This window comes from Argiope bruennichi, chromosome 9, assembly GCF_947563725.1.
Source record: "Argiope bruennichi chromosome 9, qqArgBrue1.1, whole genome shotgun sequence".
In the NCBI taxonomy this organism is placed as follows: domain Eukaryota; kingdom Metazoa; phylum Arthropoda; class Arachnida; order Araneae; family Araneidae; genus Argiope; species Argiope bruennichi.
In genome coordinates, this window is record NC_079159.1 from 98,896,715 (window position 1) to 98,921,531 (window position 24,817).

General features: G+C 26.4%; 1 protein-coding gene across 1 annotated transcript; it reads right to left on the bottom strand.

Moving 5' to 3' along the window:
* Positions 1–3,515: 3,515 nt before the first annotated feature.
* On the bottom strand, positions 3,516–24,817 carry LOC129984625 (leukotriene A-4 hydrolase-like). Its single transcript, XM_056094547.1, has 17 exons — positions 24,344–24,817; positions 23,079–23,218; positions 22,375–22,486; positions 19,631–19,699; positions 18,182–18,283; positions 16,764–16,816; positions 16,616–16,688; positions 16,398–16,538; positions 15,512–15,606; positions 14,907–15,018; positions 13,563–13,707; positions 11,640–11,743; positions 10,795–10,865; positions 9,806–9,956; positions 8,305–8,387; positions 6,570–6,674; positions 3,516–3,867 (listed from the first exon to the last, which is right to left on the bottom strand). Exons 1-17 carry the CDS (start codon positions 24,503–24,505, stop codon positions 3,726–3,728), a joined length of 1,860 nt encoding a protein of 619 aa, XP_055950522.1. The 5' UTR covers positions 24,506–24,817; the 3' UTR covers positions 3,516–3,725.

Consider the following 24,817-nt stretch of genomic DNA (forward strand, 5'->3'; position numbering starts at 1 on the left):
TGCCAATTCATATATTTGGGCATCAATTTCATTTTTTTTATTCTGTAACAATTTCATTTGCAAAGTTGCTTTTCCTTTGTTGAACTTATTCTTTTCCCTGAACTTTTTTCTGTTCTTCTAAAGCTTCATAATATCTCACACATTTTCATTTAGCATACAGAAGCAAATCTTTTGAAATCGGAATATTTTATACACCTCCATAAATGTTTATATCATACACAATTATTAGACGACTTAAAAATTTCTCTTCATATTTTCAACAAGTTTACTAGATCCATTTTCCACAGCTTCAATGTCATATCACAACACAGGAATTACTTGTACAACTTCCCCAACATCAGAAAATTCTTTGGACTTTGAAATATTAGAATAGAAATCATCTAAATGATTTTTTTCATTAAATGAATCAAGCAGTTCTTCATATAAAATGTTAGTTTTTTAAGGAAAATTTCAAATTGGACGTTTGCATGTTCTAAACATGCAGGAGAAATTTGAGCTTTATAATAAAGAAATTGAAACAAATCAAACATTCGTTTTTCACAAAATAATACATTATCCTTCAATAAATGAGGAATTAAACAAGATGCAACATGTTTGGACATGTGTTAAAATATTTTTTTAAATATTCTTCATAAATATAAAACACTACTAAAAAGCTTATTTTTTTTTTCAGTTTCAGTAACTCCACTAGTAATCAAATAATTTGTAGTCATTATTTCAATATCGGTATTTTTTCTTGCTCTCAATTCAGCATAATCAAGCTCTATCAAAACTAAACTGTCTGATGTCTTTGCTTCTTCGATTATGCTTCTTTAGACTATACTTTTCATTACTTGTTTAACAAACAAACAAACAAAAAAAAAAAAAAAAGATTTTCATATAAGGAAGGCACAATTTTTTCAGATGCCAGAATTTTTTTAAAGGAATGTCTGAAGAATATTATCACCAGTGACAGATCCAAGCAAATTTTTTTAACTGAAACTGTATTTTTAACTGTATTTCTTTATGTCGTCAAAAACTTTTAAAGCACGTTCGCAAACACTGACATTTTCTATCCAAACTTCAAATAGAAAGAATAAAACTTCAATGGAAATTCAGAAGATCCAGAAAATTGGCACGTTCGATCCAAGGCAAGCATTTTTCCAGAATTCAAAGAGGAATGACAGTCCATGCCAATCTCGAAAAGCCATGGACTAATTTCTCCAAATCACCACCATCGGAGATAGCTTCCGATTGGAAGCGGGAACTCCTTCAACTCCAAAGAACATCAATCGTCCAACGCGGTCATTCGCGGGTAAAGGTGAATTTTAGTGTGCCTCTTGCTGCGCCAACAATGCCAAGTCGCCAATAACGATGACGGACAAAATAAACAAATACTTCCGCGGAACAATTACGGTTACTATTTCCGACCATATAATTAAAACTTTTTACTGGTAAGTATTGTTTTTTTCCAGACTGCCCGGTGCCTTTTACAGATGCCTTCGGCATCTGTTAAAGGCACCGGCAGAATTAAAACACACACATCCTACGGCTTTGGTAGCAGCGGGAGTGAGAACCTAGTAGCTTCGTTAACACATTGAACATAAGGACTGTGTGGATAACAGAAACAGTACATAATCAAAAGAAAAGAAAGAACGGAGAAAGAAGCAATCGGAACATTCCCCATACAACATTTCAAACAAACATCCTTTTCCCAACTTCATCAACTAGTAAAAAATATATTCCACTCACCTTTCATCCATTCTACAGGTTCGAAATACTGTCTTCCATCCCATTTACCCGAAATCTATTCTTGCACAATTGCTGCCATAACAAATTATGAAGGGAACCAACCGTTAGAACGCCAAAAGAATTACGAGAACAGCGAAGAATTCCATTGTAGCTGTCTTTTAAAGTGAGAATACAGACGATTTCGTAAAATAAGAATTCAGACGATTTTTTAAAGCGCATACTGACAATTAAAAATTGCAAAAGAATAAATATTTTCTGTTCGTATTCACATTTTAAAAAAAGGAAGGAAAGAAGAAAATAACTTTTAATTATAAGCTTAACTTTCTTCATTCAATAAACTTTTAATTATAATAAAGAATAAAATTAAAATCTTTAATCGATATTTTTAAAATATTTTTAATTTAACATTTTTCATAATATAGTTGTAGTTCACGTACAACTCAACCATTGCAAAAAGTAGTAAACAAAACAGCATTAGGGTTGCTAGAAGAGCGTTCCGATGGGTTGCCATATTGGCGACAAACTCGGGGGCACACTATTCTTCACTTCATCCCATTCGCGTTGTAACCAGTGAAATGGAGGCGTCAAAAGAAGAGCAAACAGGTATGTTCATTTTCTGGTAGTGGAAAGAATAGGGGGACCTGACATTCATCGAAAAATGTCGTAAGTGTATGGTGTAAACTGCATGTCCCTTTTAAGGGTCATGGCGTGGACAAGCGCCTCAGGGAAGGATGGTTGTTTCTAGTGATGATACATGGTCTGGAACACCACCCGCATTATCAATGAATGACATTGCCCGGCTGCTTAATACCAGGATCATCGACTTACGGTAAAAGCCGTACGGTAATGTCATGTAAGGCATTCTCTAGCATGACAAGTTTATTAAGAGCATGCAAGAAAGTTTTGGGGGGATCACTCCTGCTGGTTTGGCAGCATTATATGGAAGCTCTGAATACTGGAATAAATTCTTTGCCAACAGATGTAAAATATTCAAAAGCTATAGTCTTATAGTAATATATCTTATGTGACTAACTTTAATTTGTTAAAAGATCTTTACCAGCTTGCACTTAATGTTTCCATCTTCATACGCATCAGCAGACTGCCTCACACAATTTAAAAGTAAAGAAATAATTTTATAAATGTGTGTGTGTGGTCAAAATATTCATTTGATGTAAGGCTCTTAAAATTATACCATTTTAAATCATGATATAGATTTTTGTTGCTTATAATTTTCATGACAGGTCCTTTATTTTTAATGAAAATTATTTTCATTTATTTCATTGATACTCAAATAAGAAAAACTGGGAAATTTAGTTTTATTATTTTATTTTTCCATTCATTATTTTATTTTTAGATATATCCACTTATTTAGTCTTGGCTACATCTATCATAAATTTTACTTCCTAATATTTAGTCTTGGCTACATCTATCATAAATTTTACTTCCTAATATTTATGATTAGATTTTCAAGTGGTATATCCCAGTAATCTGTTTTACTGCCCAGATGTTTGAAAAACAACTCTTTTCTAAAACATATAATTTATTCTTACTGAAAGATTGTTGTAGTGTGTAGGTTGCTTTCATCAGAATTGAAAAGCAAGGCTATTTTTTTTCCCACATAAATCCGAAAGATTTAAAGTCTCTACTCATCATTTTCCAAGTTGAGGGAAAAAAAAAAAGAAGGAAATTATTTAATGTGAATTCAGTTATAATTCATTTTTATCCATAAGTTCCAAGTTTAGAATCGTAAGTTCTTATTCCCCAATTAGAGAAATTCATTTTATATCAGTAATATTTATTTTTAATTTTCCAATTTCTTTTCTGCTGATTACATCAAATAAAATCAAATTGAGCAACACATGTATAAAAACTTAAGAAAAAAAAAAGGCTAAAATAGCAGTCAAAGTGAATATATCCATTTTAGTCCTTGTATATACAAAATTTGCAAAACAGAATGCTTCAAAATGGAGTCAGTTATTTCTAATTATCTGATTTCATCCATCCTGGGGCTTATCATCAGATATCAAGTGGAGATCTCTCCCAACTCCTTGAAGGGTGGCATGCATCATCTCAGATGAATGTTCTTTGTAAGTAGAAACTGCAAGCTCACGGGTTTCATCCCAATCATATAGACATCTAAAACATTAAAGTAAAAACAATAAATGAATAAATAAATAAAATACTCTACATATTTTGAAAAATAAATTTCATAAAAGTAATTATTTTAGAACAAACTTTAATTAAAGTATTAAATTTTTTTCTTCTTCTTTTCAACTTTTTAATTTATTACTAGAAATAAAGAGTGATTTTAATGCAATAACACTAAAAACAAGTATGGTGTAAAATATCAGAACTAATTTCAATTTTAATTAATTCAGATTTTAGTAATACACATACAGACAAACATATTTTATTATAATTTTATTGGTAAAAGAAACAATTTAGAAATAAATATATATATAAATCTAATTGATGTTTTATTAATGTAAATAACTTTGCAATTTCCTTATTAGTATTTAGCAGAGCAAAAATGCATTTTTAAAAGAGGGGGTAAAAAAATTATTCATAAAATCCTTTTATAATATTACTCAGTAATTTTTTTTCTCAACATTTTTATTATTATTATTATTGCAAGTGCAGATTATTTTCTCAGGAGTGTGTATACAGTAAGGAAGAATAATGGGATAATTACTGAAAATTAATGCAATTATAGTTCCCTCTCCCCCCCCCCAAAAAAAATAAATTGGGAAGCCTAATTGATTAGTAAGGCATATTGATGTAGAAAATGGGCTTTTACTTAACACTTCAAGAAATGCTTTAAAATCTGAAATAATTACATCAACAAATGCTGAGCTAAAAGCAGGAAGAGATTAGTTCATGGAAAATAAATTATTTTTGCAACCTGTCATGCACATTGATTCAACTTTGAATTAATATTTACTGTTACAGTCGTGAAGAATTTCTGACATATAACCTTCACATACCATTTTATTTAAAATTGTATTTTAGAATCTACTCAGCCTGTAGTTGCCATTAATTCAAGATATTTTATCATCTGTTATAATATAATTGCACTTAAAACAGTATGACAATAAAAGCAAATTTAATTAGTTTTATCGGCCATTTCATTTTCCCCCCCTTTTAATTGAATCTTTTGGTCACCAAAATTTATTTCTGTTTTTGTATTATACTGATTATAAATTTGACAGTGCCTTTTGGTCAAAGAGATAATTTGCAATGCCTGAAATTAGATTTGGTAAATTATTACACAATTTCATGAAAATAATAGAAGTGACTTTTCAACTTTCTACAGCAGAAACTACTAAAATATACCCCTATAAACAAATTTTACTGTGTGTAATCAGTTTCTTAAATGTTCTTAGAGAATGCAATTAAATTATCCTTTTAACAGATTGCTTTACCTTTATCAATTTCTTACTATTTGTGGATACTTCTGCACTAATAAAAAATTATTAGGATGATGATTCAATATGATTTTTTTTCTTCATAATCACTGAATCGTCATGTCTCTAAGCTCAGTATTACTAGGAAAAAATTGGTTTACTAATCATTTATAATTTTTAAAAAAATCCATTTTTGGATAAGAGTGGCAATTTTAAATCAAATTAGTATTTTTACACCCCCCCCAAAAAACATGGGAATTTCGGAATTAAGAAAATAAAAAAGTTCAGAACACGGATGCTTTGCAGATATTAAGAAATCTATAATTTTTTTAAAAACTTACATTAAGATCAGGCTCTCAATATGGAGTTAAAATTTAAATTAAATAATAAATATGTTTTAGAATTATTAAAATAGTGAACTGCCAATAAAAACATGTAAATGAACAAAATTTCAAAACAATTGTTACAATATTTCAATCTTATAATGAATATCTCATTATAAACAAGAAAAAAAAAATGAATTGTATAAAACTATATGATATTTAAATAGTAAATCAGATAAAAGAATATATTAAGTTCTTTCTTTGTAATTTTCATATCTCAAATTTCATACAATTAAGTATACATATATATAAGATATTTCAAGATTTTTTAATAAAACAATGCATAGGAGTGATTTGTGTATAACTTTACTGAAATGCTAAAGAACATTTCCTAGTTAGGGCACCTTATATGGCCTGAACATTAATTTGATTTCCTAAGGCTTTGATCCCCTTCCCCACACCATATAATCATATGAAGAACTCCATCTATCACAACAATCACATTCATCCGACAAGAAAATTCTTAAGAAATTTTATAGCTTTAATTGCCACAAGGCTTGTCCTTTTGCAATTTTCTATGTCAGTGGCGTGAAAACTATATCAAAGTTGGCAATACTAATTTGCAACATTTTCTGCCTCTCAGGAAATTCATTGGAACATATGTTTCATGTATTTTTAAATTTTATGCATGCATGAAATAAATTAATACATAATAGATATAAATATGAGAGTATTTAAATTCAGAACAAATTTAATATAAAAATACAGAAAATAAATAAAATACCAAATAAAATAATAATAATAAAAAAGAAACAAAAGCAATGTCCTTTCATGCAATTTGATTTATTTATTTATCTGCCTATTGTTAACTTGAGATGTTATTGACTATAGAAGAAAACAAGAATCAGTTCTGAAACAGAATCCTACTCTAGTTGTATTTTGTTAAGTTTTAAAAGTTCTTTCTGATATTCCATTCTATCATCAGATTTTTCATTTATTCATTCAATTTTTCTTGTTCACTTTAGAAAACAAATAAATTTTGTACAATTGTCCTTTGATATAAGAATTAAAGTAATATATATATATATATATATATATATATATATATTACCTAAAAATTGGCCGAACAAACTTCATACGACCTTGCTCAGTAATAAATTTTACTGCTTCAGGAATAATATCCTTCCAGTGAGCACGTAGGCCCAGCCTGATCCATCTGTAAAATATTAACAAAGCAGTTTGAGTAATATTTAAAGATTATTTATTGTATATTCACATTCTATGTACACACATCAAATAATTCATTGTTTAGTTTTTAATTCTTTAAAATACCAAAGAATAGGGAGGAGATAAATTATCTATGTATTTTCAAAATTGAATCTAAACAATTTTTTTCCCATGGTTCATTGTTAAAATTGAAGAAAACCACTTCTCTTGAGAATAAATATAGCAAAACCACACATAAAATATTATAAATGCTATGTACTGAGCTGCAAAAAAGGCTTATTTTTATATAAAAATAAAATGCGATTTTAGTCACAAATTAAGTTTTATGGCTTTTGTTAGGCGATGAAAACTATCTAACAATCCAACAACATAATTTTTAAAAATAATTTAATAAAGTATATCTTAACATACAATAGAAAAGTTATTGTTTACAATGATTTTAAAGGTAAGACAAATGGAAGTGTCCCTTCACCCCCCCACACACACCTTCTACACTCCTATAGATATCAATTATACTATGTTGTTAAAATCAAGTGTGAAATATGACAAGCAATCAATAAACAAAAATCTTACAGAAACTAAACATATTCTGAACTTTCACAATTTTTAATTACACTATATAGTAATTTCAATTACACTTTAAAATAATTACTTCAAATGTTTTTTATAGGGGGGGGGGAATACAGTATACTTCTAAGAGAAATTCCAGTTTACAGAATTGGCCCAAACGTTAATACAGATGTACAACTTTATTATAAGTACCATATTTGTAATTCCACCAATCTAGCTTAGTTTCATTCTTGAATTATGATATTTACAGAAAACTTCGAGCAGAATTTCCTTCTTCCTTTTCAATACTGAGGTCTAATAGGGAATATCCATCTAAATCCTGAGATTGAATTTTCAGTGATTACCATACTTTTGCTATATTGAGACTTCTTGCATATGAAAAATAAATAATTAAATAAATATTCTGTTGGGATGAAGTGAGTGAACTATTTTTTCTTGTGTAATTACGCTTCTAACTTTGTTCTGGCACATTCCTCCCGCAAATTGCCTAACACGATGCTGTGTGCAAAATTGACAATACTTGTGTCCTTTTCTTTTCTATGTTTAATAAATGTGCTGTCTTCAAGAACCATGCAGAGATTATAGAAAATTAACAATATATTCTAATTCCAATTTCATTAGTTAAATCTTTGAACTATTGAATTGCATTTGGTTTAGCTAACATATCTGATTTAATATTCAAAATTTTAGAGAAACATCATTGTCTCAAATTTTTTTTGATAATTCCATTTGTTTGGTTTTAGATCTGGAATTTTTTTATTTCCAATTTAGTTAACCCATTAAAGTTAAACCATTAAATTCAACAATTTTTTTTCTCCAAAAAATTCTTATGAAGAACTGCACATTTCATAATTATTGTTTTAAAAAATACATAAATAAATCAATGTTGAAGTGCTAAAAAGAGGGTATAAACGGAATCTAAACCACAGTTTATTTTGATTTCGAGTTTAAACTAAGCAACTTCATTAGGAATAAAGCTTTTTAAAATCTTTAAATTCTATAAAAAGTTGCATAAACACAAAAAAAAATTTAGATATATAAAAACTTACCTAAATTTGATTTCTGCATTATTTCGTTCTCCTAATTTGTAAACTTCATTTAATTTTTCCACTTTCTTAATACTTAAAGGATCCTACAAGCAATCAATAAAATATTAAACATGATTTGCTTAGTAAAAAAATAAAAATACATACAAAATGTCAAAATTCCTAAAATTGCATATTAGATACAAACTATGCTAAAACAGTGGAAGAATAAGGTAGAATTCTATTTAAAGGCGAGCTCACAATAAATAACCCTAGATACTGCCAAGGCTCTCACATATTTATGAAAAAATAACTTATCAGATGTGGTTTTGAGCATTTTGTGACTCCAGATAATGTAAACAAGCCTCACATTTAATAAACTAATTTAGATTCAAACTTCAAATTAATAGATTAATTTAGATTCAAACTTTAATGCATTTTAATAAAAATGTTAATGACTTATTTCTGGTCAATTTCTTATTCAGTAATTTTGAGAAAAATTGGTTTTTACTTATTTATCATGACAACATAACATAAATATTGTAATAACTGACTGACCACATAATGAAACTGATAGAAATTCACCCAATTATACTTGAAAAAGTTGCAATATATCCTAACATCTTTTAATTTACTGATTTTCTAATTTTTACAATTTATTTGGCAAACAAGCTCATCTTATTAATAAATTTATTTGTGGCTCTCTTCAACCCATTGACCATATGCAGCACACTAGTCAAAAGTCTGCAATTTTCCTTTACAAAATCTTTAACAAAAGTATAACACTATTGCCAACTATACAATGAAGTAGAAAATATTTCTGGCTCAAGATCATACAATTAAACGAAAACTGAGAGATGAATGTAATGGAAAGATTGAGCACTGAAAAAATACTGTATTAAAATGTAACATATATCAAGATTTTCAACTTAGAGAATGGTGGAAGTGTCCCAAATACCCTAAGAAGCTGAAAAAGGCCTAAGTATATAATGTCAATGATATGCCCAGTGCTACAGTATTCAACTTGTAGAATATAGTAAGTGTCATTAGGCCCAGCATGGGGCTTTTAGAATGACAGATGAAGTAAGTACCACTGATCGTGAAAATGAAGTTAGTGTCTAAATTGGCATAAAGTTAGTTTTTTTTTTATTTTTTTAAAAAAAATAGAATATGGAAATAGATACTTGCAGCATCTTTCATTTCCAGTTTACAATTAATATATTTCTATAAAACATTGGAATATTTACACATTGTAGCACTTCAACATAAAAATATTATCAAAATAGTAATTTGGAATTAATTAGTGTATACAAATTTTTTTTTATTATTTCATAAAACAATAGAATTAGCAATACTACACAAATTTATTGTTAAATGCAATTCAAATGACAATAATTTTAACATCCGTTTAACATTTCAATCCAGAATAAAATGAAAAAAAAAATTAATTATTAACAATTCATAATCTATAAATTACATCAACAAGGAAAAATTGATTATAACTTCAAAAAATTAAAAAGGTTACCCCTTGATCTAAGAAGCCTAAAAATTCACGAATCTGTGGAGATGAGAAATCTTCAATGTCTTTCAGAGTAAATTGGCCCAAGTCATTTTCATCTGCTTCCAACCAAGTTTTACACAAATCTGTACATTTTTTTGCTAAACTGTTATCATACCTAAATATCAGAAAGATTTCAAAGATGAGAAACATACAATAAACTCAAGAAATAAAAAATTTTTAATGGATGAAACTATAAATACCAGATAAAAATTAAATGAATTAAATCCCCAAATTAGGCAAGAATTGTTCTATATCAAAATATATATATGGTATTCTCTAATAATGGTCCAATAAATGAATTTTTAAAGGACTAAAAGAATTATATTCTATGTTACCTGAATCAATTAAAGTACAAGGTATAAACTATTATACAATCCTATTAGTTATATTTAATAAAATATTCTTACCACAATAACATTTTAAATAAAGATCTAATTATTAACTTAAAGTAATTCACATTTAAATATTTACATTATAGTTATTAGAATTCCTAAAAACATGAAAATTCTTTTGCAAATGGATTGAGGGGAGAAAAAATGCAAAAGCATATTATATATATATATATATATATATATATTGATGTTGCTTGTTTGTTCTGCATTTCACTGTATATTCATTTATCATTGGAAAATAAATGAATGGACATTCTAAAGTTATAGATGCAAAAGTCATACTTTTTCTGCTTTGCAAAAATTAACATATCACAAACAGTAATATTATTCAGAAATAAAATACTAACATCTTAGGAACATCTTATAACACTAGCATCTTAGGAACCTCTTATGTCTAAATTTAACTTAGGGGCCATATTGATGCGATGTATTTATAACAATTTAAACTTATTTGTTTTGAAAAACTAGCTTGCACCACTATAATTTTAATTTGTCAAAACAAGACAACATATATCTAATAAAGATCACTGTTCATTTAATAGTAAAAGAAAATGAAATTACTCAGGTTTAATAGGTGGCATACCAGGTGCATGCAACCAAGCTTCCCAATCAACTTTATTCAGAATATCTTCCTGCAAATGAAATTTTAAGAGTTAAAGCAAAAAATGTCAAACAGAATATTTTCTTTATTTTTAATCAATACACATATATAGGTTTTTCAAATTCTTACAAGAATATTGTAGTAACAGCGGATTTTATCATTAAACAAATTGTGAATGGAATTATGGCGAGTTCTTCATGTCTCTATGTTTTCTATAATGTTTGGTAATGCATTTCTTCTTAATCACATGGATTAAGATATAACTAGAGGATCTTTTTCTAATTAGTTATAAGGAGGAAAAGAAGTAGCAAAAGTGGTAGTGGGCAGCTAATGATTAGCACATCCTATAAAAGTATAAAAATAAGAGCTCTTAAAAAAGAGGAATTGGGAATTGTAAATATTTCCTGAATGTTGAGAGATTAGCGTTAATTTTATCAAGTAGGATTTATAGTTATCACTTCCATTATAATTTTATGTCCCAGTTTACTGTGAATTTTAAAATACATCTTTAATCAAGACAAATATTCATGAAATCTAATTTCCTTAGTTATTTCATAGCAAATAAAACTACTATAATAGTCATTTTTTTTTTATTTATCTAACGTTTTTTAAGTTAAAAAATATTGCTTTATTAAATTTTGTACTATTTCAGGGATGATACATTTACATGAAGATTTACGAATTAGCATTTACCTTTGTCTCATTAAAAAGAGCCTTAAACTGATTAAATTTAATCATAAATATTATCTATAATAAAGCCAATAAAGAAGTTTTTATAAAAGAAGTGAAAAGTATATACAAATACCTTATCAGAAAAATGTTTATACAAAAATGTTTTCCATACATCAGTATCAATGGATTGATACTTATATTCTTCCACATATGCTTTGAGAAATTTTTCAAAAGCATCTGCAATAAAAAATATAATAAATAAATCTATTTCCAAGCCATACAGATATCATAATAATAAAATTTGCAATAAAATTAAAAGGTAATCATAGTAATATTAAAAATTAAGTAATTAACACCATACCACAAATATTGCAGCAGTGTAAAATTGATCTAAATTTAAAATGTTTTTGATTAAAAATTGAAAGTAATAAAGAAATTACACAGTAGAGCATTATTTAAAAGTAATTTCTGCTCGGTAAATGCTAGAGGATATATATAAAAATTCATTCTTCACCAATGTAAAAAGAAAAAAAATATATGTATCATCATAACAAATAATAATCTATTTATTACAAATTAATATACTCTAATGTATTCCCAAATTTAATGAAATAAGCATTTTGAAATGTTAAGAAATACATACAAATTTCAATACCACAGTTTTGAAAGTAATGACAATAAGTCATTAATGAAACAAACTCTGCATTAAAAACATTTAGTTGAATTTAGAAATGATGTTTGATTAATGGTTTTATACTATTAATCTGGAAAAGTAAATGTTATGATAAATATTTTATTAATTCGACTTTAACACCCCCCCCCAAGAAAATAATACATATTTTGTAAGATAAAAGCAATTTTTACTTAAAAGAAACCAGAATTTAAAAAATAATTAAATTATAAACAAATAAAATTAAACAAGACTTAGTAAATATGATTTTGAAATAAACCCATTTTATTTGTGTTTTGAAAACAATTACCTGAGGAGAAAAAGTAATTCATGTTTAAAGTTATTAGAATATATTACTACTAAAAATGTTTAATTTTCCAAAACATTCATAATTGCTGATGCTTTTTTAACAATTTAAATTTTGATGGATTTCAGTAATTTTTTCATCTCAGTTCTTGTTATAATAATAAAGTGATTCTGATTTTACAATATTTTATGTAAAATCAAAATCACTTAAAACAATTACCTGAGGAGAAAAAGTAATTCATGTTTAAGGTTATTAGAATATATTACTACTAAAAATGTTTAATTTTCCAAAACATTCATAATTGCTGATGCTTTCTTAACAATTTAAATTTTGATGGATTTCAGTAATTTTTTCATCTCAGTTCTTGTTATAATAATAAAGTGATTCTGATTTTACAATATTTTATGTAAAATCAAAATCACTTTACAAAGCACAATATATATATATTTTAAATATATGTTTTAATACTTCCTATCTATATACAAATGATTCTTTTTGTATAATGAAATCTGGTTACATTTATTTTTTTCAGTAAGTAATAAAAATGAAATAATAAAATTTTACATACACAATTTACTTGCATTTGCAATTAAAATTTGGTTTCAAATTGCCATTAAGTTTGATGAAATTTCTTCCCATATGGCATGATTTTTTTTTGAAAATTATGTTTGCATCTATAGCATTTATTTATCCTTTTACAACTATTTGTTGGTAGCCTCCGATTTTCTATGTTCAAAGTGCTTGTTAATAATTTTCTATGATTTTTACATTAACTGATTTATAATATAACTCATCTCTTGAAAAATCAAAAAGGGGGTAACATTTCATTACAATGAGACAAAACTTTGTTGCTACTCAAAAAGGTTTTAGTTGATATGAAAAATTTGTTATAATTAACTAAGAGTCATCTTGAATAGGATAAATATATCTTATTAAATAGTACAATACCTTATTTAACTTTCTTCAAATGTATAATGCATATCAGTTACAAACGAATTGCATTTTCAAACTGCGATAAGTGATTAAATACAAAAACCTAACAATTAATATAAAGGCAAATGATAAATCTATTTCCAGACCTGGTCCACCAAGGATACTTTCTAAGTAAAATAAGAAAGCTTGTCCTTTTTCATATGGTATACAACTAAAAGCTTCATCAGGATCAACACCTTTGAGATCAGGAACTAATTTAGTAAAATCATGCTTTTCACCAAGATGTTTAACCTAAAAATGGAAAATAATAATAAAACACAATCGGATTTAAACAAATTTCCAATGCACATATGCATGTAATACAATAATTTTAATCTAAATTTAATAGCTAAATTCTTATTCCTAATTTACACATAAATGGAATCAATAAGAAAAAGGGCAGTATAAATCAAAATTATGTAATTTTTAAAAAATTGAATAAGTTTAATAAATATAGATTTTTATACACTAAAAAGAAAAATTAAATTAGCCTTTAATTTTATTGGTTCTAGGCATGTTTTAAGTTTGATAAATACTGATGACTACATGCTCAAATTTAGAGTAATATATAAATATTACCAATTTAAAGCAGCATTTTAAACAAGTAAATCATTTTTCAGAATGCATTCTTAACTCAAACAAATCAGTATTAAATAAAAAAATAATAATATTTTTTAATTTTTTCCAATTTTAAATTGGCATGGCTGTGCACAAGATTAGACATTTCATTTTTAATGTTAATAGCATAACTGATAATTTTAGAAAAAATGAAAAAAAAAATAATAATTAATTCCTTCTTTAAAGAATTCTTCTTCAAAAATAATACAGATTATAAAAATTCCAACCAGTTTAATTAAACTTTTTCATAAAAGTGTTAATTCTTCAGTTTATGTAAAAGTTTATTTTCTATAAAATAAACTAATTTTGTTTTGCAAATGAAATTTTACTTTAAATATTAAAAAGAAAACAAAATATTATATACTGTAAATATCAAATCAACATAAAAAAGAAAATTAGCACTTTCAAGATATCAACTGGATTGACCATTTTAAGGTCAGAACACTGCTAAATACTAATACATATAGTTACAAAAGTATAAATAACAATAGAAATCCATTCTAAAATGAATTGTAAGTCAAACAGAAACTTTTTTACACTAACTAAGTAGAAGAGGAAGCATGCTTCACAGCACAGATATAAAGATAAAGGAGAAACCAAGCAGGAAATAGGAAGAAAAGCTTAAAAAATGAAACGGGGAAAAAAGAAAGAATAAATTTTGGACAGGAATCGCATAACTGTGATAAGAATAGCAATATTTATGAAGAATTTTTACTTTCGAAATTTTTATGAACACAATAGAAGACAATACATATCAAAACCTAGCAAAAATAAAATTTATTCTCATTATATTTTGCATAGATTTATTCCATTCTAGGTAAAATTCTATTTACCTCACACTCCAATTGTGTCCAACCACCAATGCACTCAAAATGTCTAAATGGTTCACCATGCATTCGACCAACAATTTTCCGTTCAAAAAATGTTGTAAACCCTTCATTTAACCTTCAAAAAGATTTTTATAATTAAAAATAAAAATATATAATTTTGTAGGAATACTAAAAACAATAGAAGAACATTAAGGGAGTCGAAAGCATACTCAAAGACAATGATGACTTATAAATATAATTAGAAGACTGGTAGTTACAAATATTAAAAATTATCATAAAGTAAACAGAAAACGTTTTTCCACTCACAAAATTAAAAGAAATTCATTACTTGCTTTCCAGACAAACTTTTTAACAAGCATCATATTCATGAAAATTTTAACAAAAAGAAAAAAAAAAAAAAAAAAGGAAGTCAGGATGCTACTAATTTTTTAAAACATAAATGTTCTGAATTTAATCTACTGTATGAAAAAAAAAACCCATTAGAATAACTGCAATATGAAATGTTTTGCAGCACAAAAACAAAATAAAAGCAACCAATAAGGAATATTTCAGATTTGCAGAAAAATATAAATAATATCAATTATCAAAAAATTAATTAATACTCTTACCAAAAGTGTTCAAAATTTCTGTTAGTAACGAGATTCCCAGTCCAGCTATGTGCAATTTCGTGAGCAATGGTTGGAACAAGAGATTTATCACCAGCCTAAACAAATCACCATAAGAATATGTTATAGAAAAGTTAATATAAAATACATTTCTTCATTTTTTTTCTATTTATTTTGAAGAAAATGGAACTTTCCAGCTCTTTTTGTTAATTTAATGAATATTTATTAATAAAATTTCATTACTTCATAAATGTTTACAGTATTATAAAGATAATGATTCACTATTCCACTATTAAAGAAAAAGGAGTTGAACAAATAATAAATGAACAGACATTTCAAAATTATATAGAAACCAATTCAGTTCATTATTATTTTATAGATTATTCATTCTTACAATATACTGTTGACATTAATAAATAATGTAAACAATACTGAAAAAAACAAGGTACATTTTTCCTTTTCTACACATCAATTATCAAATGTGAACTGTGGCCAATGTCAGAAAAATCATTTGGTTTTTAAATTATATTCAGGAGAAAATTCAGCATATGTTTAGCAGTATTTTAGATAAAGTATGGCCATCAATAATGCACCACTCTATCCTGCAAATTTAATATAATGTCTTTGTGATACAACTTTAACACACAACTATATGTAGAAAGCACATCTTAAAAACGTTTTCTACATAATATTTTTAAAGGTTAGAGAATCATTTCTAAAATTCAATCAGAGATAAACAAAATAAATATCATTTTGAGAAACATAGATATATTATTGTTGAATAATGCATCAAAATCTTAATTATGATTATTGACTTTCATGTTTTTAAATTACCATGTAATTAGATAAATGTTTATTCTAGTTACTTTGGACGAATAAGTGAATTTACCAGCAATGTTGGTGTAAGGAATGTTAAACAAGGATTCTCCATGCCACCAAAAGCAAAAGATGGAGGCAATACTAAAAGGTCATAAACTTCCCAAACATATTCTCCTAGAAGGTCTTCAGCACACTTCAACATCTGTTCCGTCTGTAAGGAAAATCACTATCTTAGACAGTTACTCATATAAGTCATAAATAGTAGTGAAGCTGGCAATGAAATTATACCTCGGAAAATTCTTCAGCAGATTTGTCAACATATTCCTTTTCAGACCATACATGAGTACGAGGTCCAATTTGCCTAAGAAAAATAAAATTTTAATAACATTTTTTAAAAGAAAGAGTAATATATAATATGATCATAAATGAAACAAACCTGCTTTCTAAAGCCCCAATAACAATAGCAAATAGATAACTTGGGATTGGTACCTAAAAACAAACTGAGTATCAATACAATTTTTTTAAAAAAAATTTGTAACATGCATTATAAAAAAATAACTCTAAATGAATTGCCAGGCTTCTGTAAGATTTAAGTAAATATGATTTGAACTTTTAGAGCAGCCATTTAACATTTTGATTTCTGTTATTTGTAACTTTCCTTCCTTTCAAAATTCATAGTCACAATAGTTTAATAGACCCTACTTGAAATGAGGTGTGAGCAACTATTTTTTCATTATTAAACAAAAAATACATCTATACAGTTAAAATTTGACTTTCCAGTTTTTTAAACACAACTTTTAAGTAATGCTTAACATTCCAATATATACAGCAATATTAATTTAAGCAGAGTAGTTTTGAGAGGATATATTTTAATATCATAGAATGCACAGGTAATTTTTAAATCACCCTGAAAAATGCAAAATTTTAACATCAAATAGGATATTTTGAGTGTTTTTGTAATTCATATAAGTACATGTCTAATTACCAATATATTCTATGAAGAATAACACAATGTAAAATAAATCACACAAAAATTACAATGAATAATACTCTCTAATACATGAAAATTTACATTTTTTGAATTCCACCACAATATTACAAATATCTTAACTTTGGCATCATTTTCATTTCCCAACTATAAATATGAATCCATTAAGAATGAATGTAATTTTTTTTATATTTATATATGAACCTCTTTCCATATAATAGGTATTCAAAGTGAATGTATTGTAATCATAAAAAACTTAAGCTTAAGATTTTGATTAATTTTTATATTTCTGATCTTTTCGAGTCCCTCTTACTGCCAATGATCTCTAATTTTGCAATTATGTTTATTTTTCAATACTAAACAAATTAGATATATAAAATATTGCATGTCATTCACTAAAATTGTAGGCATATATCACATTTTGAACAAAACACATTCACAAAAAGTATCTGTTCCTGAGTTACTAGTTCGAAATTTTCAATGTCATCACAAGCTAGACAGACTAGTTAATTAGTATATGTTTAGAATAATAGATATGTATTAAATTTTGGTCCAAATTTGTCAATAAACTGATAACTTATGAATCTCATTATTATATCCATGTGAACATAATAACTGAAATAACACAACTATTAGAAAAATAGAATTTGATATGTAGTCTATAACCAAAATAATAAATGTGTATCAAATTTGGATCCAAATAGTAGGTATCTGAAATGTATATTATTTCATTATACTGTAAGGTAATAAATGTGTTATATTGTGCAAGTTCATGAAAAAGTTGAGCGTAGAGTACTGTTCTTGTTACTCAAATAATATACAATATAAACATAATTAATCTAATTACAATGCAGTATCCCACATACTTTCTGCACAAACTTGTAGGTTTTCATCAAAGGATCATCTGCAATATCTTCACCATCACGCACAGCACTCATTAAAACAACTAATTCAAAAGGAGCAGTGATCTAAATAAATATAATGTATGAATAAATAACAGTATTGTACCGAACACAAAGCATGCACAAAAATACCAAAATAGAAACAAAAATATATAGTAAAGACATTTGAAATTGCTAGCTGTCAAGGAAAACAGAAAAAGTGTTATGATTCTATTTTATACATTTCAAAGCAGTTTTAAAGCTCTTTGAGGTTTAGGTTTTTTAGAATAAAATTAAGCTATATGCATTAAATAATTTTTTTTTATATTTTTAAACACAACCTTTAATATGTTTTAGTATATTTAACGATTTGCAGTAGAAAAATTACATTTGGGATAAAATTTCCACTTATTAAAAAGCAGGTATCATTTGTTAGTTGTTGAACTCTATTGTATCATAGTGAAATACTACAAAGAATTCCTTAGTATTAAAATCATTGTATTTTCTGCTATCATATTCTCTGTAGCGCATGAGCTTTGAACATTAAAGCAGTAATGTAAATTAATTTAGAAATGATTTATTATAATACAAGCTATAATAATCCAACTATTCACAGATGTTAAATTGCAATTTGGGGGGGGGATTCTTAAATGAAGAGTATCAAGGGCACCTATAATGCTTATCTTGCAGTTAATAGACAAAACCTACAATTTAAAATGGGTTTTAGGATTGCATTGCATGTTATTTTAAAATTAGCCACCACACAGCTAGTAGATACTAATTTTATACCAACTAGCACTAGGAGCTAACTTCATAAATAAATGCTCATTTTCATTGAAAAAAAAAAAAATGTTAAACCATACAAAATCTCAAACTTTAATACAAGGAACAGAGACAAATCAATTAACTTTTATCTACTTTTAAACAAATGAATTGGAAACAGTTTGCTTTAAAATAATTTAAACTTACATTTAACTTTTCCTGTTAAAATCTCAATCCCTAAAACTATGCAATTCTGATATGCATTGCAAATCTCTATTTGGCTCTTGCTATTTCAACTAGCTTGCTTATAGCCTTCTTCAATATAAAAATTGTCTTTTCACATTTCCATCTCTTTTGAATTAAATCATTTAATTCATCTGTAATATATCATAAATTAGCTTCTCTACTCCCTCCCCCCCAAAAAAAAATATTGGATAAACATTTTAATAATTTTTCAACAGTCTATTGATGTATCAAGATTTTTTTTTAATGGCCCTAAGTATGGAAAAATCAAATACTAGAATTTTTTTTTTTCAATTTTTACAATAAACATTATATATATATATATATATATATATATATATATATATATATATATATATATATATATATATATAAAGAGGGCACTCAAATACTACATATGTTGTAAGGGAGAAAGAAAATTACACATACAGTTGCTGTATAAGGGGCCTTCACTCCAGGAGTATCTTGGCAAGGAAAAACTGAGCGTGCATGGATAGCCTAAAAATACATTTGGGAAAGAAATTTTGAAAAAAAAAAAAAAAAAAAAATACAATTTCATGAAAATCATTTATTTAAGAACTTCACAACAATATTTAGAAAAACAAAGAATAATTCTATAGCTTAATTATACATTTTTTTTGTTATATAAGAAATAAATATGTATAATTATATACAAGTGATAAAATTTGAAATCTGAAAATATTACATTTAAGGAGCATAAAATATAAGTTTATACATGAAATACCACAATGCAAAACTGTTGGAATTAAGAGGATCATAACATATAAATTGATAATATTTCAATAAAGGAAGAATTTAGTAAAAAGAAAAAAAAAAAGAAAAAAACACTGATAAAAAAAGACAAAAAATTTAGAAAATTATTATCTGTAGAAGTTCAAATTATAATGTCCATGATATTAAAAATATGAGAACCACGAAAGATATTTATCCCATTATTATCTATGGAAAACTCAGAATGTTACTTTTTTTGAAGGAAAAGAATTTCAAATCATATATATTTTCTCCGAATTTTATTCAATTTGAAATGTTAGAGATTTTTACTACTGTAATATTTCATCAATTATCCTACCGAGAGGGAAAAAAAATCCCTTTTAAACAAATACTTAAAATTTGCAAATTAACATAAAACCGATGTAAAGTAAGGAAATAACTTCTTTTAAATGAGTCAAAATACCGGGTGGTTATAATTAAAGTTCCACTTTGAAATGGTCATAAAAAGAAAACTACTGGACCAAATGTTATGAAATTTGGAAACAGTTTAAATATGGTCATAAGAATTTCTTTTCTGCCAAAAAAAAAAAAAAAAAAAAGTTCACAAAATCCCTACCAGGGGGTAAATGGCACAGTATGCAATATTGTTAAACAAAATAGGACATGAAGACATTGGTTTAAAATGTGTTTAATCATTTCTGAAACATGTTACAAAAAAACCATGTTCAATGTATCATCCATTATTTTCTGAAAGCAAGTTAAATCGCATTACTGCATCCTCAACAGTAGCTTTTAGCATATCAGGAAGAATGTTACGGACAGGTAAACGAAGCACATCATTCATTGCTATTACATTCATTATAACATTTAACGAGAAAAGCATGGCATTGCATGGTTAGAGACACTGTCGATTCGTATCAATGAGAACTCTGATAAATAAGCTTACTTTTATCTGGAAAAATCAAATGACATGTAAAGTGCATCTGCATAAATTTTCAGCTTCTTCCTGTCGTAAGCCAATTACAAGCCATTGCAATTTTGCATAACTCCATGAACAGTTTTGTTTTGCATCATCAACAGTATTTTTTTAACATTATCTAAAATTAAACTATGAAAATTAGCTTACGTACAGATTTGTTAATCTGGAAAAAAAAGGGGGGAAAAGTACTTTTCAGTTGGTTCCATTTACTTTTTCATTTTTTTGTTCCATGCTCAAATGATAAATCACTATATATAATGAAATAAGCAATTTTTATTTCTATATTTGATATTCCTTAATTTAAGAAAAAACTAATTTTAAATGAAATTGGTAATTCCTTTGTGGAAAAATATTCCTTTAATGAAAATAAGTTTATTTTCAAAATTCTTTATTATTACTGGTTTGTTGTATCTTTGTCAAAATGACTTTTGAGCTTGCTTTCATTTATGGCAAAATGCCAATGTTGTTAAAATTTTCCACAAACATGATCACCTGTGGAATGAAATTTGCACTAAAATATTGAAACTCCTACCTCTCTCACAAACAAAAAATAAGATGGCAATATATATATATATATATATATATATATATATATATATATATATATATATATATATATATATATATATATATATATATATATATATATATTGCCATATATATATATATATATGTGTGTGTGTGTGTGTGTGTAAGCATATAATTCTTAAAAGCAGAAGGCAGGTTCGAAGACATTGAAGAGACTTTCGATTTCTTGATGTCATTTTATTTTATCCAGGAGAAGCATGCATTATGTACAAGCATAAGCGACGAACACCCAACATAGAACAACGACACAGAGCGAAAAGAGTAGAATGAAATCCAATTGAACATCTAATCCCTGATCTTATATAACACGAGATTTCTGCCACATGTCGATTCAATACATGTGTTGACCTTGACAAGGGCAACGGAGGGATTATTTTCACTTGGACTGTGGAACTGCTGGAGCATCATTTTTACAAAGCTTCAGTTGAATTAATTAAACAGAAAAAGTGGAATGGGATCAGGAAACAAGAGAACACTTTAGAATGACCGAATTAGGCAAAAATGTAGGAAATTAATTTGGATTAAATTATATATTATATATATATATAAAGACTAGCATAGATACAGCAGATTGTACAAGCATCAAATAGGACTATCAAAGTTAAAACTATTGTTAAGGTGTTTTACATTATAATAGCTTGATTGGGAAAATTTTATCTGCTTGACATTATTTTTACCCTAATGGCATAAAATTTGATCAAAGATTCTTTAAAAAAATTCTTTCATGGTTTACATACATTTTGAATATTGGGTAAAATTTTAAAAAGGGGGGGGGGGATACAATTTTTGTTTATACATGAATTGGCTGATATTTTGTATCATAGGATAGTTATACTGCTTACAAAGAGAAGCACTGAGGAGAGTGAAATCATACTTGGCACATGCTAAACATGTAAGGATGTTTTTTGCCAGCTGTTTGTTCAGGTTCCAACCATTGAAGACCAGATGCGTTAGGTGAAGTTTCAAATTCGACTCTTATGATCATCCTAAATAGTTATTATAAAATAAAATAATATTGTACATTTATATTATTGCAAATAACATTAAATATTAATAAATAAATATAAGAAAATGCTACAAAACATGTTAAAAATTTTTAATACCAAATATAATATAAACATAACAAATTGGAAATTCAGGTGATAATATATGAATTTATATGCCCATTCCATATTAATGCTATAATAAACTAATGATTTTGAAGCTTTATACTTTTCTAATAAATTATATTAAATTTAAGAATTCACAACTCATACTTGGAGCAGTGCATGGTATGAAATTTTTCATTTAAAGAACACAAATTCAAATTAAAAAAAAATGTATTTATTGAGAAAAAAAAAGGATCTTTGCACGTAAAGATTTTTCAATCTATTGCTTATTAATTTCTAAAAAGATTGCCGAAGAAAACATTGAGGAAAATATATTTCATACATATAAAAAATCTAAAATTAAGAAGTTTATTGGCAAATGTTTTTATAAAAATCATAAAAAAAAAAGAAAGAAAAATGAGCAACTTTTTAGCATAATCTTAACATGAAATTAATTTATAAAGTATATATTCAAAATTTTATTGCTTACTTTTTTGCACCCCTCTTTGGTAGTTTTATTTCTAACTTAGATCCAAAATCATCTACTGGATCACATAAGGTAAAAGCTATTTTATTCAGGTTGTTTTTGTTCCGGACATTGTGTATGGTAAGGTCTCTAGTGTCTAAAAACTGAAAAAAAAAAAAAAAGTTTTTAATGTAAATATTTCTTTCAAATTAGGCTAAGAGAAAAGTTTTAGATTACAAAAATCATTATTTGAACAATCTTAAATAAAATAACAAATAAAAATACTTCAAATCTTGATAAACACAAAAAATATCACAGACAGATGAAAAATATTAATACAGAAGCCATATGATATAATAAATTCAAAAGTTTCTTAAATTATACAGCATCTATATGTGTATTTGCCTTCCAAATTCTAATTTTAGTAATCTATAGACATAAATATTTGAAATTTAAGTAACTTTTTAATAAATTTATTTCACTTTTGATTAACAGCCTGTCCTGAAGCTAAGCAAATGTTATTATTGGATAAATTTCGTAATTTTAAACTATAGTTCAGACATCAGAAGCAACACCTGAATCGGTATCTACTTGCTCAAATTCCTATACTACTCCAAGGGAGAGGAATCTGAGAATGTTTTTAATATGCACAAGATCTGTTTTACATAGCAAAATTTTGGAACTGTATCCTGAATTTATTACTCTCCAGGTCAAAACCCCACAACAAGGCCACCAAAACCCACTTACTAAATAGGAGTAATTGTATACATTTCAAGATAATATTTGTGACACTCCATATTTGTAATAAGAGTGGTTAAAATGCGTACAAGTATAATAATTCTATGCCATAAGGTTTGCAAAATATTTCTTTTTCGCAATTTAAAAATATTTTTATAGTCTAACACTTATATACTTTATCAATTTACAATTCACATCAACGTTTATACTTGATAATAATTGTTGCCCTGCTAATGGAGTTACAAAATAAATAATATTTTTTTAGCCATTATCATGGTATTCTAATTTTTCATTTTTTTTTCAGTAATCAAACCATAACAATTTAGAACCCGAATAGTGAATTAGGGAATATACTTAAATATTTTGCAGGTTTTGCATAATAATACAAAAATTGAATTATTGAGATGGACTCATTGAAAACTAATTAAGATACATGAATAATTAAGATAGCTGAAACTTATTAAATTTTGATTTTATAATGCAAAAATTAAGCATTAAAGCATATTTCCTTCCTGCTAATTTGTCTTTTAAACAGTTTGTACATTACTTACCAAATCGGATTTTAAATTTTTTCTTTCCACTGATAAATCCACATAGCCATTTAAAATGTGTTTGGAGAAATCAACTTCTAAATGCAAATCTATATCAGTTACTATTACACTTTCAGGATTTGAAAATGAATTAGGGTCATTTTCACTTAATCTTTCTGCCATAGTTTAATCTGAAAATTTGCTTTAAAGAATATGGTATAAGGTTGTAATAAAATAAAGTTTTATTTTAATGTTTACTTTAAATAATTTTCTATGCAAATAAACTTCAATAAATCAATTTCTTTAATATTTATTTGAAAAATGGATGTAGTCTAAGAATAAAATACGTTGTAATTAGAGAGTCTAGTTTTTATAAAAAAAGTGTTCGATATGAAAAACACTTCAGAACAGTTTTTAAATTTTAAAAAGATAAGACCCTTTTTCAGATATCGTAACACATCATAGCAAAACAAAAACACCGCGTTGCTTTTGTAA